General features: G+C 38.5%; 1 protein-coding gene across 6 annotated transcripts in view; it reads left to right on the top strand.

Annotated features, from left to right (window-relative positions):
• Window positions 1–108: 108 nt before the first annotated feature.
• The window catches only part of CFAP96 (cilia and flagella associated protein 96), a 24,968-nt gene continuing 7,411 nt past the window's right edge, over window positions 109–17,665 (top strand). The window contains exons 1-6 of one of the 6 annotated variants that reach the window (XM_011715593.3): window positions 109–365; window positions 3,961–4,133; window positions 6,566–6,785; window positions 10,935–11,072; window positions 11,174–11,249; window positions 15,301–15,480. In XM_011715593.3, the coding sequence (XP_011713895.2) occupies window positions 4,025–4,133; window positions 6,566–6,785; window positions 10,935–11,072; window positions 11,174–11,249; window positions 15,301–15,480 (723 nt within the window). In that variant the 5' untranslated portion in view covers window positions 109–365; window positions 3,961–4,024. Of the gene's footprint in view, window positions 393–1,548; window positions 1,810–3,957; window positions 4,134–6,565; window positions 6,786–10,934; window positions 11,073–11,173; window positions 11,250–15,300; window positions 15,481–17,665 lie in introns of those variants that run through there. The other 5 variants (XM_071092755.1, XM_024788126.2, XM_011715595.3 and 2 more) reach the window with 5 other exon arrangements.

Below are 17,665 nucleotides of genomic sequence, written 5' to 3'. Positions count from 1 at the left end.
CACTACAGTCCCTCGCCAACGGCGAGGCGGGGCGGGGCGGGGCGGGTAGCTGAAGACTTATGTTTGATGAATTCTCTTAGCTAAGTCTTTTCTGTCCTGCGAACACTCACACGTCCTTCTGTGTGTTCTTCGATGCGGATTCGAATCTCCTCGTATTCCCCCTCAGCGTGCTTGGAATGGATTCTCCCGTACCCGGGGCAACACATCACACAATAAACGCCAGCTGTTGTGGAACGTGCAGCGGTGCTTCGCAGCCCACGCGTGTCGCGGGCGCCCGGGAACCCTCGCCGTTCCCGCCGCGCAGTTAACCTGGACTAGCTGGGACAACCTGATCTCGGCTGTCGGAGTGGGTGTCCTCAGGAGAGGTGACTTGGTCCTCGCGGACGCCAGGTGTTGTCCCTTAGATACCTGCCACCTCCGTTTCCTTCCTGGAAAATAGATCGTCATCACCTCCTCCAGTTTCTGCCCCTTCTGCACCTCTCACGACACTCTATCCGTACCTTTCCTAGGGAACGTGCCATCATTCGGCTATGCTCTATTTTCTTGTCTAATAGATTGTAAGGTCCTGCGGGCAGCGTCTACGCCTTCTTAAATCTGTGTTTCTAGTTTCTGCCAGCAAGCTTGACCCGAAGGGGTTTGCAGAATATCTGTTAAATAAATGAATGAATAATTTTGTAAAGGTTGCTCAAGAAGAGTTAAGTAGTGGCGGGGCCGGGCGCGGTAGCTCACGCCTGTAATCCGAGCACTTTGGGAGGCCGAGGCAGGCGCATCACCTGAGCTCGGGAGTTCGAAACCAGCCTGGGCAAAATGGTGAAACCCCCGTCTCTACTAAAAATACAAAAAAAATAATAATAATAAAAAATAAAAAAATAGCCGGGCGTGGTGGCGAGTGCCTGTAGTCCCAGCTACTCGGGAGGCTGAGACAGGAGAATGGCTTGAACCCGGGAGACAGAGGCTGCAGTGAGCCAAGATAGCGCCACTGCACTCCTAACCTGGGCGACAGAGCGAGACTCCGCCTCAAAAAAAAAAAAGAAAAAAGTTAAATTTTTTTTTTTTAAATTATACTTTGTGTTCTAGGGTACATGTGCACAACGTGCAGGTTTGTTACATATGTATGTATACATGTGCCATGTGGTGTGCTGCACCCATTAACTCGTCATTTACATTAAAGAAAAAAGTTAAGTAGTGGGGAAGTTCTAGGCAAGAATTTCTTCCTTCCCTCCTCCCTGGCTGGCTTGTGTGCCAGGAGCTGCTCACACGCGGGGATACCGTGAGAGGGGGGAACCTCAGTCTCGCAGCAGCTCCTGCCCTTGTGGAGCCAAGTTTCCTGGGGCAAACAACTGTTCGTGAAAAGATCCCTCATGACAAAAGTAAGATGGTGACGTAGCAGACAACCACGATGAGGGCTTGGAAGAAGTGCATGCCGCTGTGATGGAGTTAAAGAAGGGATTAAGAAACTGAGCAGTCGGAAGAATCAGTGTTCATGGCGAGGGGTGGGCTGGGGAGAGAAAGGGTCGGCACGCTGAAGTAGGTGGCTAAAGAGAAAGGGCATGGACAATGGTCCTGTGGCTGGAGAGAGCCCAGCCTAAGGACGGAAAGAGAACAGTTGCAGCCAAGGGGCCACGGAAGGGGTTTCCATGGTGACAGATGAGGCTGGCTGATACAGGGCCTGAGACATTTAGGCCCCAGTAGCAGCACTGGAATCCTTTGTGGTTGGGCAGGGGAGTGGAGCTTTGAAATATAAGGTAAATGAAAGTACTACATCTTGACTGAAGTTTGGTTTTAAAGCATCCCTGATTAATGGAAGAGGTAGGATGTGGGGAAGGGCGTTGTGTTTGCTTATGTTTTAGTTTAAAATGAATCTTCATTTGCCCCTTTGGTGTTACCTATTAGCAATGATTCATGCTCAGGTGAGCCATTGTTTCAGGCTGGCTTGCAGAGAGGGACTGAAACAGCTTGCTCTGAATTTAAGGTAAAAGGCCCCGCGCGGTGTCTCATGCCTGTAATCCCAGCACTTTGGGAGCCCGAGACGCGTGAATCACTTGAGGTCAGGAGTTTGAGACCAGCCTGGCCAGCATGGTGAAACCTCGTTTCTACTAAAAATACAAAAATCAGCCGGGCGTGATGGCAGGTGCCTGTAGTCCCAGCTACTTGGGAGGCTGTGGCAGGAGAACTGCTTGAACTCAGGAGGCGGAGGTTGCAGTGAGCTGAGATAGCGCTACTGCACTCCAGCCTGGGCGACAGAGCAAGACTCCATCTTAATAAGTAAATAAATAAATACATTTAAGGTAAAAGGTTCTTACCAGCTGGGCGCGGTGGCCCACGCCTGTAATCTCAGCACTTTGGGAAGCCGAGGCAGGTGGATCACCTGAGGTCAGGGGTTCGAGACCAGCCTGGCCAACATGGTGAAACCCCGTCTCTACTAAAAAAATGCAAAAGTTAGCTGGGCGTGGTGGCGGGCGCCTGTAATCCTAGCTACTCGAGAGGCTAAGGCAGAAGAATCGCTTGAACCTGGGAAGCGGAGGTTGCAGTGAGCCGAGAGCGCGCTACTACTGTACTCCAGCCTGGGCTACAAGAGTGAAACTCTGTCTCAAAAAAAAAAAAAAAAAAAATTCTTACCTGGATCACAAACTGGGAAGACTAACCCAATGTTTGTTTTCTTCACTGTGTATGCCCAGTGCTTGGCTCATAGCTGGTGCTTTAAAAACTTTAGGACGGGATGGATGTAAGTATTCCTAGCTCTTTGGGCCTCCTCTTTTTTTTTTTTTTTTAGAACATGTCTACTATTAAAAATTAATTTCTTACCTAAAGTAAATGGTGAGTTAATGGGTGCAGCACACCAACATGGCACATGTATCCATATGTAACAAACCTGCACATTGTGCACATGTACCCTAGAACTTAAAGTATAATAAAAAATAAAAATAAAAAAAATTAATTTCTGGCCAGGCGCAGTGGTTCATGCCTGTAATCCCAGCGCTTTGGGAGGCCGAGGTAGGTGGATCACTTGAGGCCAGGAGTTCGAGACCAGCCTGGACAACATAGTAAAACCTTGTCTCTACTAAAAATACAAAAACTTAGCCGGGCATGGTGGCGCGTGTCTGTAATCCAGCTACTCAGGAGGCTGAGGCAGGAGAATCACTTGAACCCGGGAGGCAGAGTTTGTAGTGAGCCAAGAACATGCCACTGCACTCCAGCCTGGGACCGTCTTAAAAAAAAGAGAGAGACTCTGTCTTTAAAAAATTAGTTTCTAAATAAAGAGTTGCATGTTTAATATTTCACCTTTGTTCGAAGTGGTCATTTCCAAAGAAAGCTCAGAGTTGAAGTACGCCCGTTAACAAATACTCAGAATTCATTGTGGAATTTTTGTTTTTGTTCTTGTCTTTATCTCGCCTAAATAATTGTTCTCTTCCCCATTCCCTTGATAATTTTGCCAGTGGCACATTTATTATGTTTATTTAAACTTGAAAAAAATCCTCAAGAATTGTAGGGTAATACCTAGATGTGTCGTGCACTCTGAAAAGCTGTCATATTTTCAATATAAGGGACAGTGCAGGATGCTGAAATCATTATATGTGAACTGTAAAAATGTCTGCCTTCTGTAATTAGGATTTTTAAATCTACCCTGAACTTCTCAGGAGGATTTGTTTATAATACACCATACAGTAATAATTTTATCATTTCCAACAGATGAATGGCAGTGTAATAGATGATATCTTACACATTCCTTTGTAATCATGGGCACTTCACATGGAGAGTCAAGGGGGAGGGCTCATACGGGTAATTCTGAATCCCACTGTTCTCCCCCCCTCCACAGACTGGTTCTTTCCCCGTAGAGTATGAGGCTCTTGTTTCATAATAAACCTTAAAACTCTCAGACTGAAAGTAATTAGAACTGGAGATTAGTAACCACTGTTTTCTAAACATTTCCCTTTTATTTTTATTTCCAATGTAAAGTAGGATTTTTCAATAAAAGAAGTGACCCTAGGGAAATTTTGAAGTTAGCAGTATAGAAAGCACCACCATGCCTACCATGCCTGCGGAAGGAGGGAAAACGGACATGGAAAGGATTGGCCTCTTTAGTGAGATGGAGTATATTACTGTGGGTGATAAATATGTGTCACAGTTTAATCGTAAGTATATTTGCTTTCCTCTATGGGTGAATAGTGGGTATTTTCTAGATAAAATTTAGAATTTAATATTTACATTGAATGATTTTTTAGTGGTTTATATTTTAAAGCATTTAGTTTCTAAAGTTTGTTAACTTGTACAATTTCAATGGAGTTAAGCGATTTCATTTATTTATTTATTTAGAAACGGGATATCTGTTCCCCAGGCTGGAGTGCAGTGGCCTGATTATAGCTCACTGCATCCTCAAACTCCTGGGCTCAAGGGATCCTGCCATCTCAGCCTCCTGAGTCACTGGGACTACAGGCATACACTACCATGCCCAGCTAATTTTTAAATACTTTGTGGAGGTGGGGACTCTCACTATGTTGCCCAGGCTGGTCTTGAACCCTTGACCTCAAGAGATCCCTCCTCCTCAGCCTCCCATAGTGCTGGGGTTAAGAGGCATGAGCCACTGCACCCAGCAAGAACTTTATTTTATGAGAATAGGAATCTCGTTTTATGAGGGTACTCTATCCTCATTTATTGTCCTCATAGGTAATTTTATTTCTTTTCAAAGGTGCCTGGCAGTTTTCTCCCAGAATATTTTGGTTAGATGGGACACTCCCCTATGCAAACAGCATTTACATTTGCGTCCAAGAAGGCCATCCGTTGTTACCTTCCTAAGAAATGAAATGCTAAGTGAATGGCTGAGGGATTTTTACAAAAGTCGTAAATAATAAAAAGAGCTAATATACATAAATATTTACATGTTTCCGTTCAATTTTTGGATATCCGATTACTTTTATATAATAATACAAAATGAAACACTGATTTGGAGACATCTCCAAGATACACTGTCAAATAAAAAAGCAAGGTGGAGAATAGTCTGTATAGTGTGCTAAGCATTAACAATGTGATTCTTCTGAGACAGCATTTAAAACAATGAAAAGGGATATATATGAAAACATTCACTTGAACATACCTGAACATGCTTTGGGAAACAAAATGATTATCTCTTTGCCTGTGGAAGAAGAATTGGGTGGCCAAGTACGGGAGAAAGACTTGTTGTGAAAATGTGTATACTTTTGAATTTGGAACTATTTGAATGTATTACCTTTTCAAAAATTTAAGTTGACCAAGTGTGGTGGCTCACAGCTGTAATCCCAGCACTTTGGGAGGTGGTGGTGGGAGGATTGCTTGAGGCCAGGAGTTCAAGACAAGCCTGGACAACATAGTGAGACCCTGTCTCTACAAAAAATATAAAAATTAGCTGGACATGGTGTCCTGCGCCTATAGTCTCAGCTACCTTGGAGGCTGAGGCAGGAAGTTAAGCCCAGGAGATTGAGGCTGCAGTGAGCCATGGTCACACCACTGCATTCTAGTCTGGGTGACAGAAGACCTTGTCAAAAAAAAAAAAAGTTTAAAAAGCTCAGTGATACAGGCCAGGCGTGGTGGCTCTTGCCTATAATCCCAGCACCTTGGGAGGCTGAGGCAGGTGGATCACAAGGTCAGGAGTTCAAGACCAGCCTGACCAGTATGGTGAAACCCCGTCTCAACTAAAAATACAAAAATTAGCCAGGTGTGGTGGTGCACACCTGTAGTCCCAGCTACTTGGGACTGAGGCAGGAGAATCACTGGAACCTGGGAGGCGGAGGTTGCAGTGAGCTGAGATCACACCACTGCACTCCAGCCTAGGGAACAGAGTGAGACTCCGTCTCAAAAAAGAAAAAAAAAAAAAAGTCAGGGATACAGATTCATGTTTTAATAGCCAGTTGAATTAGGGATTGTATGCACTTCAAAAAATTCTCCATGTTACCAAAGTTCTCCTCAAATAGAGCTCTCCTAGATCTAAATTACGAGAGATGTTTTAAATACTTATCAAAACAGCCTTTAAAAAATTACTGGGCTACTAGTATTTCACTGTATAAATTCCACAGTTTAAAAATCTGTTCTCCTGTTGATGGACATTTGGGCTGTTTTATGTTTTTGATTATTATGAATGAAACTGCTATGAACATTCTTGTTAATGTCTGTTAGTGGCCATGGACACTCATGTGTCTTGAGTATATGCCCCGGAGAGGAATTGCTTCAATTTGAGTATGAAACACGCGTCTCTTAGACCTACGGACACACACTGACTGCCATCTCACACAGCGCTTCCTAGTCTGTAGTTGGAGAAACATTGAATTAGATCACTTTAAGGTCTCTACCAGCTCTAAAACTCAGAGTGTATCACCAAGGCCTTAAATATTACAATGTTTTGGTGAAAACCACTTAGGTCTTATTGTCAAGATAGCCCTTCACACAGAGCTCTCAGGGAATATTTCGCAACAGTGCTCTAGAGCTCAAAATTCATCATTGGCCCAAATGGTATTTGGAAACTGTTCTCTTCTTTTTCATGTCCTTTAGTTGCTAGTAAGCTCAAAATTATCATCTGCCTAATTTATTTTTAAAGGACCATTTAATGAGGCTGCAAGCAAAAGTAAACAGATGCTACCTGGGGGATCCAAAGCAATGTCAGACCTTCAGGCAGGTTATTTCGATCCCCGTTTTGTAAGGATTTTTGAAGGAGAAGGCTACGTGAATCTGAATCAAGTGAGGAGACGGGATATGATGGAAGCAGCCAGAAAAAATCTAGGCAAAGCCTTCTTCCCTAGTAGTGGAGAGAAAAAGCCGTAAGTGTTTTTTGGGGAAAAGTCTTAAATAGATTTCCTGCACCTTTATCCCTAAATTAAATGTTTGTTTTTCTGTGGGACTTACTTATGTAAGATGAATTTTTAAGTGTTATTCTTAGTTTGTCTCAGGTGGAGATAGTTGTATTGGATGATTTAGATTGACAAGTAATCTTGATTAAATATATTCTCATTATATTAAATTTTAGATTATCTATATCACTGTGCTCTATTTGTTGATATAATAAAAACAACTTAAATAATAAAATTTGTTTGAAAACCTTGCAAAGTCAGATTGGGGAAAAAATTGCCTTTAATTATCATGTCTATGCCCCTGACTATTTTTTCTGCTGTTAACGAAGTATAAATAAAAGTGTAAGGCTGGGTGCAGTGGCTCATGCCTATAATCCCAGCACTTTTTGAGGCCAAGCTAGGAGGAATGCTTGAGTTTGAGACCAGCCTGGGCAATATAGTGAGACCTCATCTCTACAAAAGTTAAAAAATTAGCTGGGTGTGGTAGCATGTACCTCTAGTTCCAGCTACTCAGGAGGCTGAGGTGAGAGGATCCCTTGAGCCCTGGAGTTGGAGGTTACAGTGAGCTATGATTGAGCCACTGCACTCCAGCCTGGATGTCACAGCAAGACCTTGTCTTAAAAAAAAAAAAAAAAAAAAAAGGCCGGGCGCGGTGGCTCAAGCCTGTAATCCCAGCACTTTGGGAGGCCGAGACGGGCGGATCACGAGGTCGGGAGATCGAGACCATCCTGGTTAACACGGTGAAACCCCGTCTCTACTAAAAAATACAAAAAACTAGCCGGGCGAGGTGGCGGGCGCCTGTAGTCCCAGCTATTCGGGAGGCTGAGGCAGGAGAATGGCTTGAACCCGGGAGGCGGAGCTTGCAGTGAGCTGAGATCCGGCCACTGCACTCCAGCCTGGGTGACAGAGCGAGACTCCGTCTCAAAAAAAAAAAAAAAGGTGGAATTAGGATAATTTTTTTTTTTCAGTTGGAGTCTTGCTCTGTTGCCCAGGCTGGAGTGCAGTGGCATGATCTTGGCTCACTGCAACCTCTGCCTCCTGGGTTCAAGTGGAGGAGGGTTCTGGGCCACACCTGGCCAGAAATTCTTTTTTGATGAAGAAAATAATTGATCAAAAATACATTATTTTTAAATTATTGTGAAGATATACTTATGAGGTTTAACAGTATCTTAGTTATGACAACTATCAATGTTCCCTTTAAATTAGTTTAACATTAGACCATGAAGTCAATGTAATGTTATATAACTGAGACTTAAAACGTAATGTTCAGTGAAACCCTGTCCCTACTAAAAATACAAAAAATTAGCTGGGCATGGTGGCACGCACCTGTAGTCCCAGCTACTCGGGAGGCTGAGGCAGGAGAATCTCGCTTTAACCCCGGAGGCTGAGGTTGCAGTGAGCCGAGATCGCACCACTGCACTCCAGCCTGGGTGACAGAGTGAGACACCATCTCAAAAAAAAAAAAAAAAAAAAAAAGATATTATTCATTCACACTCAATAGCTTTGACTCTCTCAATTTATTAATTTGATAGATGATAACTGAAGTCTAATTTTGTGTATATTTACTGTATTTTTTGAGACTAGTAAAACTACTTTGTATAACTTGTACTTCCTTCTAATTCTAGTAGGCAACGTCAGCCAAAATTATTGTCTCTATTAAGAGTGAGGATTTTTGGCTGGGCACGGTGGCTCACACCTGTAATCCCTGCACTTTGGGAGGCTGAGATGGGCAGATCACCTGAGGTCAGGAGTTTGAGACCAACCTGGCCAACATGGTGAAACCCCATCTCTACTAAAAATATAAAAATTAGCCTGCCATCGTGGCAGGCGCCTGTAATCCCAGCTACTCGGGAGACTGAGGCAGGAGAATCACTTGAACCCAAAAGGTGGAGGCTGCAGTGAGCCAAGATTGTGCCTCCAGCCTGGGCGACAGAGACTCCGTCTCAAAAACAAAACAATAAAACAAAAAAGAGTCAGGATTTTCGGTGGGTGCGGTGGCTCATGCCTGTAATCCCAGCACCTTGGGAGGCTGCGGTGGATGGATTGCTTGAGTCTAGGAATTTGAGACCAGTCTGGGCAATATGACAAAAACCCATCTCTACAAAATACACAAAAATTAAGCCAGCGTGGTGATGCATGCCTGTAGTCCCAGCTACTCGGGAGGCTGAGGTTGCGGGGAACGCTTGAGCCAGGAGTTTGAGGCTGCAGTGAGCTGAGATTGCACCACTGCACTGCAGCCTGGGCAACAGAGTGAGACCCTGTCTGAAAAAAAATAGAGTAAGGATTTTATTTTTTTCTTTAATTTCATCTTTTTCTACCTTTTGACACTTTGGATAGATTTGAATTATTTATTATTATTATTACTGTTTCTTGAACTTTTTCATTTTCTTAGATATAAATTTAGAAATGTGATTTTTTTCCTTTTGTCACTACTTTCTTTTTCATGTAATATGTGAAATAACTTTTTCCTATTTTTCAGTCTTTTCTCCTGCCTGTAATAAACTTTGACTCATGTGGTAATAATTGGGAATTGCTACCTTGATACATTAGTTTATAATATGCTTATATTCATCTGTCAGCCAAGAAATAATAACAGTTTTATAGTTAGACTAGGTTTCCTTTTTTAAAAAAATTCACAGATGTGTGAAAAACATCTATAATTTAGTAGATACAGAAAGTGTTTCCAAAAAGGGAGACTGGTGTTATAAATAAGAAGCCCTTATACAGAAATTTATTCAACACCAAATTATGGAACCATAGTCATTTATTATGTATGTATGTATGTATGTATGTATGTATGTATGTATGTGAGATGGAGTCTGGCTCTGTCATCCAAGCTGGAGTGCAGTGGCGCTATCTCGGCTTACTGCGATCTCAACCTCCCAGGTTCAAGGGAGATTCTCCTGCCCCAGCCTCCCAAGTAGCTGGGATGACAGGCACAGGCCACCACGCCCAGCTAGTTTTTTGTATTTTTAGTAGAGATGGGGTTTCACCATGTTGACCAATCTGGTCTCAAACTCCTGACCTCAGGTGATCCACCCACCTCAGCCTCCCAAAGTGCTGGGAATACAGGCGTGAGCCACCACGCCCACCTCCAGAACCGCAGGCATTTAATAAATTCTAAATAGAATGACTTTTAATGCTTGTGTTAAATCATGCTCTGGGTAAATTATGCCTGTCTGTGAATAGTTCTCCTTTCTCTGCATTATCCCTGCTCTATTTCCTCGTTGTATTTTAGAATTTCATTCTATAGGTTCATAAAGAAGGATTAATTAAAATATGCTTTCCTACCATTTGTAGACTGAAGGTATTGATAATAAGCAATCAATGTTGATGTCTTTCAAGTTTTTGAAATTTTTAACTCAGATGTATGAACAGTGTCAAGTTTTGATAGTAATAAGGTTTCATTTGTCTTGTAGACCTTTTTCTGATTATTAAAATTTGTTTGCTTCAATGGTAACTTAAGAATTAGAGACTATGACTGTCGCTAACAATAGTTATTCTTATTGTGGAAGTTTTAACAAAAAATCTGTGAAAGTGCTGGACAGTAAACACTTTAATGATTTTGCATAGATACTGTGTGCCCAGAAAATTTAACATTAAAATGGAAAAAAAGAAAATATTTGGTTATTTTTTTCTGCAGTAAAGTTATGAGATATAAACCAAACAGAAGAAAATTAGCACCCAAATTCCCTGAGTCACTTTCCATCAGTAGTGGAAACAGCAGTCTTAAATATTTGTTTTGGAAGTGTAGTTTCTTGTGGATGGATAGTGAGAAGTAATTAGCCATTTATTAGCTAACTTGCCATAAAGTGCCCGTAAATTAATCTAAAAACACAAAAGACTCTGTTTATTGTTACAGTTAACTGAATTAATGGGAATGATTCTAACTTCCTAAGGATTATGCAGTTTTACTTTTATAGAATTTTTAAAATAATACAAATATTAAAAACATATCTCACATCAAAATCTGTGACTGAAGAATGAGGAAAATGAAATTAGATTAAAACTATCATTTTTTTCTCTTTTTTCCAATCTTTTAAAAAATTATGGTAAAATAGACTTAAAATTTGCCATTTTAACCTCTTCCTTTTAAAACACCAAAAAATTGTATTTAAGATGTGGCTTAGGAAGCTACTATGGAACAATAGGTGGTCCAGTCCCATTTTTCAGCGCACAGTCAAAACCTCGAGAAAAATATAAGGCACCTGGAAAGAATTTATACACAAACCCGGGAAAGAAAGGAACTGGATATGGGTAAGATATTTTTAATACTTTGTCATATCGTTTTGTTTTGAAATTTTAAAAAATTAAATTTCTGAACTCTGAAGTCACCGTTACTTACTTTGCTTCCTTAGCTATGCAAATATTACCATAGGTAAACAGTTTTCACACTCTGCCGACTTCTATGATGCAGCAAAACTAAATTATAAGGTAAAAAATCTGTTTTGAATGTTTCAACCTTTCTTTTATTTAGTTAACTCAATATTAATAATTCACTTGAGGCTAGGTGCGGTGGCTCATGCCTGTAATCCCAGCGCTTTGGGAGGCCAAGATAGGCAGATCCCAAGGTCAGGAGTTGGAGACCAGCCTGACCAACATAGTGAAACCCCATCTCTACTAATCTTACAAAAATTAGCTGGGCGTGGTGGTACACGCCTGTAATCCCAGCTACTCAGGAGGCTGAGGCAGGAGAACGCTTGAATCCAGGTTGCAGAGGTTGCAGTGAGCCAAGATCGTGCCACTGCACTCCAGCCTGGGTGACAGAGTGAGACTCTGTTTCAGTAATAATAATAATAATAATAATAATAATTCACTTGAGATCTAATTTTGTTTTGTTCTATCTATTTGTATCACTGGGGCAGTGGCAAACTCATGTTTATGAATTGTGATAATTTTACTGTTCTATTAGATTTTCATATCTTGCTGTATATTCTCTCAGCTCCTTCCAGGATGAATTTTATCTCTTGCTATGGTTTACCACATCTATTTTATATCTCTCTAAACTAGCTGCGAAACTTCTATTAGCCTGGCCTGATCAACTATGTTCTATTTTAAATAAAGAGTTATATCCTGACCCTTAGCCATATTCCCAACACACCCTACTATCTGTGCCTGCAAAAATAGTGGTAATACTTTTGGGCTGATCAAGAAGCCATTACGATGAGCGAATGGGATGGAGGAGTGGAGGGGTGATGGGAAAAAGTGGAGGTTAGAGAATGGATGAATCCTATGAGGAGACAGAGAAAAGGATAGGAGAAAACTGCTCACTTTATTAAATGGCAGAGATAAACACTGAAATTTACTAGCATATGCCTCTTACACTCACTGTGTACCATATTTGACTTATAATAAGACCTGTTCCTTTATATGGGGAATGTCTATTTGTAAATAAATAAAGGAACCCTTATAAATTTTAGAACCATACGAACAGAATTTCACAATATCACCATAACATAAAGAAAGCTGGTAGTAATGAAAAGTCAAGTTAATTTGGACATTAAGCATTAAATGGCAATCACTTTATAGCTTTTTGTTTTTGTTTTTATAGGCACGCAGGCTGTAACAGTTTTGCTATGGTAATTTTAAATACCAGTAGAATGTGAGAGAATAATGACCATTTTGCTGACGGGCATGTCCAAACCCAGGAACAGTTTTCCATTAAATTGGGCGGAAACCTTGGTTCTTATAAAATTGTATATAAACTAATTTTCATCTGTAGGAATAATAATGCGTACATACTACACAACTACATACAGTGGAATTTTATAGTGGCTCAGTAATTAATCTTTTACCCTATACTTATTGGGCATAAGATACTTTCTTAACAGAAAAAGATCTTTTATCCTCATTTTTAGAACTTATACATAAAGCAGAAATTTTATATTCCTAGATTTACTAATATCCTAAAACTAATTTTGAAAAATGTATCTTGCTTTTTCTTTCAGTATTAAAAAAAGGTTACTCCACTGTCTTCCTGCTTGAATTGTTTCTGATGAGAAACCTGTTGTCATGCTCATTATTCTTCTGTGTGCAATGTATCCTTTTCTCTGGCTACTTTTTTTTTCTTTTTATGACTCATTTAAGCAGTTTGATTATGATGTGACTTTGTGTTGTTTTCTTTCATCCTTCTTGTGCTTGAGGTTTATTGAGCTTCTTGGATCTATGGGTTTATAGTTTTTCAAATCAAATTTATACTATTTCCAGTTATTATTTCTTCAGATATTTTTATCTGTCTTTCTCTTCCCCTTCAGAAATTCCAGTTACATGTGTATTAGGCTTCTTGAAATTGTCCCACAATTTACCAACGCCCTATTAACTTTTAAAAAATGTCCTTTTTTCCTTCTATGTATTTCATTTTGGTTAGTTTTTATTGCTGCATCTTCAAACTCACTAATCTATTTTTCTGTAATGTCCAATCTGCTGTTAATGTCAACCAGTGTATTTTTAATCTCATACATTGTGGTTTTGTTCTCTAGAAGTCTGAGTATTTTTAATGTCTTACATGTCTCCACTTAATTTTTTGAGCATACAGAATATACTTACTGTCTTCATGCCCTTTTCTGTTAATGCTAACATCTATATTAGTTCTTGGTTGATTTTAAATAATTGTTTTCTCAGTATGGGGGTCATATTCTGCTACTTTGAATTACTGGCAGTTTTTTTTCACTGGATGTCAAATACTGAGGATTTTACTTTGTTGAGTGCTATATATTTTTGTATTCTTATAAATGTTCTTGGGCTTTGTTCTGGAATGCTGTCACATTACTTAGAAATGGTTTTTATCTTTTCAGGTCTTGCATTTAAGATTTGTTAGGTGTGATAGGAGCTATGCTCAATCTAGGGCTAGTTATTCCCCACTACTGAGGCAAGACCTTTCTAGGTGCTCCGTCGGATGCCCTGTGAATTATGACATTTTCTTGCACAGCTGATGGCAACCAGCACCATTCCCAGTTCTGTGTGAGAGCCAGACACCGTCACCTCACAGTCTTTCAGGTGGTTCTTCTCTGGGCTTTGAATAGTTTTCTCATACATCTGCTGACCAGTACTCAACTGAACATTCTAGGGCAGGGGTTGGTAAGACAAATACAGTATTTTTCTGGTAAAAGGTGACCATGCTCTAGCAAAAAGTGATCCTAAAAGATGACATTATAATCACACATGAGAATCACTGAGGGTGACTGTTAAAACCACAGATACAGCAGACCAATGCAATCAGAAATCTTTGAGGGAAGGGCTTGGTGATTTGTAATTTAAATAAATCATCAAGTGATTCCCATGACAACTAAATTTTGCGGAACACTGCCCAAAAAGATCAATAGAATAAATTTTCAGTACCATCGTTGTGATATGGAAGAGTGGAGAGCAGATCACCAAGAATGAATGAATGTCCTGCAAGCAGGAGAAAGGAAGAGGACAAGCAAGGGCGAGATAAAAATCCCAAAAGAGGAAAGGATTCTGAAAGTGCTACAGTGGGTTCCTAGTAGTGAAAGTTAGTCTTCTCTCAAGTAACTATCTATTTTAGATTTCATTTATCAAGTGTTTTCAGTTCAGTTTGTTGAATGATGAAATACCAGATTTTATATTTGCAAAAGTGAAAAAAAGTATCAATATTCACTGTGTAGTTGTTTTTTTGAATCTATATTTCATAATTTGATTTTTGCTACTTTATTAATAGCCAGTGATTTTTATACTTAATATTGTCTGATAGAAAAGATTATAACATAAGAGGAAAACATGACTGCTGTTTTGCTTTGAATACTAGATAGCAATAAATATTATAGAAATGTAATATATACATATATACATATCTCATATATATCTACATCTCATATATACAGATATATGAGATATACATAATCTCATGTATACATATGAAATATTTTTAAAAATTGTAAAAATGTTATATATACATATATGTATATATCTCAAATATACATATATGAGATATATACATAATCTCATATATACATATATTTTTAAAAATTATAAAAATGTTATATATACATATCTCATATATACACATATAAAATCATATATCTACATAGTCTCATGTGATCTTTACAACAGCATTATAGGGGGAATGATAATGTCTGCATTCACAGTTGAAGAAGATGTGACACTAAAACATAACTTTCCCAGAATCTCTGAGAAATGCTACAAAGCAGGAAGGGCATGAACTAGAGACAACTCTTGTTATTCTGCATCATGCTGCCCACATAGTTAATATAGATTCGTTCAGGTGATAAGGTCTCAGTACCGCAAATAAATTTGTATCCAAAATGAATAAGCGTAGTTATGTTTGCAAGTAGGCATATCTTTCGTAGCATAAAAATAGAACGTAGCAAATTAATGTTTTAAAAAAGTACATGGAGCAGGATGGACTTAAGAATCATGTTTATATTACAATGTAAAAGATTTTACTCTGGGTTATTTTCAATTTGTGAAATTTATGCTGTGTAATTTCAAACTCTTTAATTTACAGAAAGCGAATGAAGAACACCATCGTTTACTTAAAGGAGCACCGTTTAAGTTAAATCTTCACCCAAGGGACTATTTTGATGCTAATCCTTATTTTTCTGAGGAACCTTTACCACCAATTAAAAAAGAAGAGAAGAAAGAATCAATTTCAAGCACTTTTAAACCTTCTTCTCCTGGTAAAAAGGCAAGTTTACAATTTTAGGATGAAAAAAATTAAGCATTATAAAGAAATACTGTCTCTTGCTGTCAAATGATTTTTTCCCCATATAAATAATAAACTTTTGTTCATACTGATACCAAGAATCATGGGACCCGTTTTTACAAAATTACATGAAATCACCAAGTATGAATAGTGTAGGGGATAATGAAGCTCTTGTCATGAAGTAATTATTAGTCTCTTCAAATGTATTTGAATTTATAATTTTTTTTTTTTTTGAGACAGTGTCTCGCTCTGTTGCCCAGGCTGGAGTGCAGTGGCATGATCTAGGCTCACTGCAACCTCCACCTCTCGAGTTCAAACGATTCTCCTGCGTCAGCCTCCAGAATAGCTGAGATTACAGGAGTATGCGACCACACCTGGTGAATTCACAATGAATTTTTGAAGTGCTTCTCTAGACCCTAGGTCTAGTTTTTCTTAAAATCATAAAAAGCCAAACCATCTTTTAGTTTTTGAAATGGCAATTAAAATTAACTATCTTCCTGCTGCAGAAGTTAACAAGTGAGAATAAAAATTAAAATGCTCCAGCAGTGTATAAACCTTAGTCAATGCTTTTTTTTCTGTAAATTGCCTGTTTTTCTTGCAGACTTTGTATTTCAAAGTTTATGTTTTAATATTGTGAGATCAATATTGTGAGATCTCTTGTAAGATCTCATATATGAAGGGTACTACTCTCGTTTTGTTATTTGTGTTGGAAATAATTTTTTTAATCTGTTGGATCTTTCGTTATGATGTTTTGTTCTGTTCAGGAATTTCATGATTTGATGTAGTCAGATTTATCATTTTCATTTGTCATTTTCAGAGTGACTCTCTTTACCACCAATATTAGAATAATGTGGCTTCTTAATTTCTTCTATTAGTCATATCCTTTTGCATTTAAATATTTATCTAAAATGCATTTTGATGTAAAGAGTAAGGTAAGAATCCAGCTCTTGTTTAGTTTGGGGGCACGAGGAAAGTTTGGGAAGGGGGTGAAATGTTCCGTATCTTAATCGTGGTAGTCATTTCAAGAGTGTAGACATCTGTCAAAACTCATAGCATTGTTCACTTTAAATGGATATAGTTTATTGCAGGTGAATTAGACTTTAATAGAACTGATTTTTTAAAAAATCAAGTTGTTCCCTATATGACTGATGGAATAATTCATTTTTAACACCATTACTTTGAAATGCCATTTTTATTAAACCAAAATTCTTATTTTTGAAGGTATGTTTCTGAGTTTTCATTCCATTTGACTAATCTATTTGTCTATTTCTGGCCAAAAAAATCCTTTTAAGTTCTATTATATTTAATAGTGAGTGGTCTAGTCTCTTCTTACTCTTTAAAAAAGTTGTGCTGGTTATTCTGTCATATTCTCCAGAACTTCAGAATTATTTTCTAAAGTTCCCAAAAGAGAAAGAACTTTGATATTTTGTGATAAAATTTACTCTTTGTATTTTTGGATATATTAACATATTTATAATTTGAATCTTCAGATCCAGGAGTAAGCCACTTAACCTTGTATCTCGCTTGTAGAGTTTTGTATTTTACATCGCATAGCTTATATTATATCTTATATTTATTCTTCGTTATTTTAAGGTTCTGGTCAATAAGGTTTTTTTTCCCCATCATATTTTCCTTCATATTATTTGTCATTATAAAAAACATTTGATTTTTGAAAAATAACTGGCCACGTCATTAAACTTTGTGTTCTGATGGTTATTTTCTTGATTCTCTTTTGCTTTACTGCTCTATATTATCTGCAAATAATTTTGCTCCCCACCTTTCTCATATATTTGTATTTTTTATGTCACGCTCATGCCCAATTCCTTAAGCCAGCAGTAGTGGCCATCCTTGCCTTAATCTTGACTTTAATAGGGATACCTTTAGTTTTTCATTTTTATAGATGCCAAAAATAGGAATAAATCAGGAACATATGCTGAATTTTATTGAATATATGTTGAATTTTATCAAATGGTGTAATCTGTTTAGACTATCCCTTCACTCCCCACTTTTTACTTGTCATAAGCTGAATAACAATATTTCCTGAAATGAATCTCACTTGGCTGTGTTGTATTAATCTTAAAATATAATACTGTGTTTTATTTGCTAATATTTTATTAAGTATTTTTGCATGAATAATTTGAAGTGTGATTGGTCTGTATTTTCAAGA

The sequence above is a fragment of the Macaca nemestrina genome, chromosome 3 (genome assembly GCF_043159975.1).
Source record: "Macaca nemestrina isolate mMacNem1 chromosome 3, mMacNem.hap1, whole genome shotgun sequence".
Taxonomy (NCBI): domain Eukaryota; kingdom Metazoa; phylum Chordata; class Mammalia; order Primates; family Cercopithecidae; genus Macaca; species Macaca nemestrina.
Note: the sequence above shows the minus strand (reverse complement) of the source record. Positions and strands in the feature narration are given on the sequence as shown.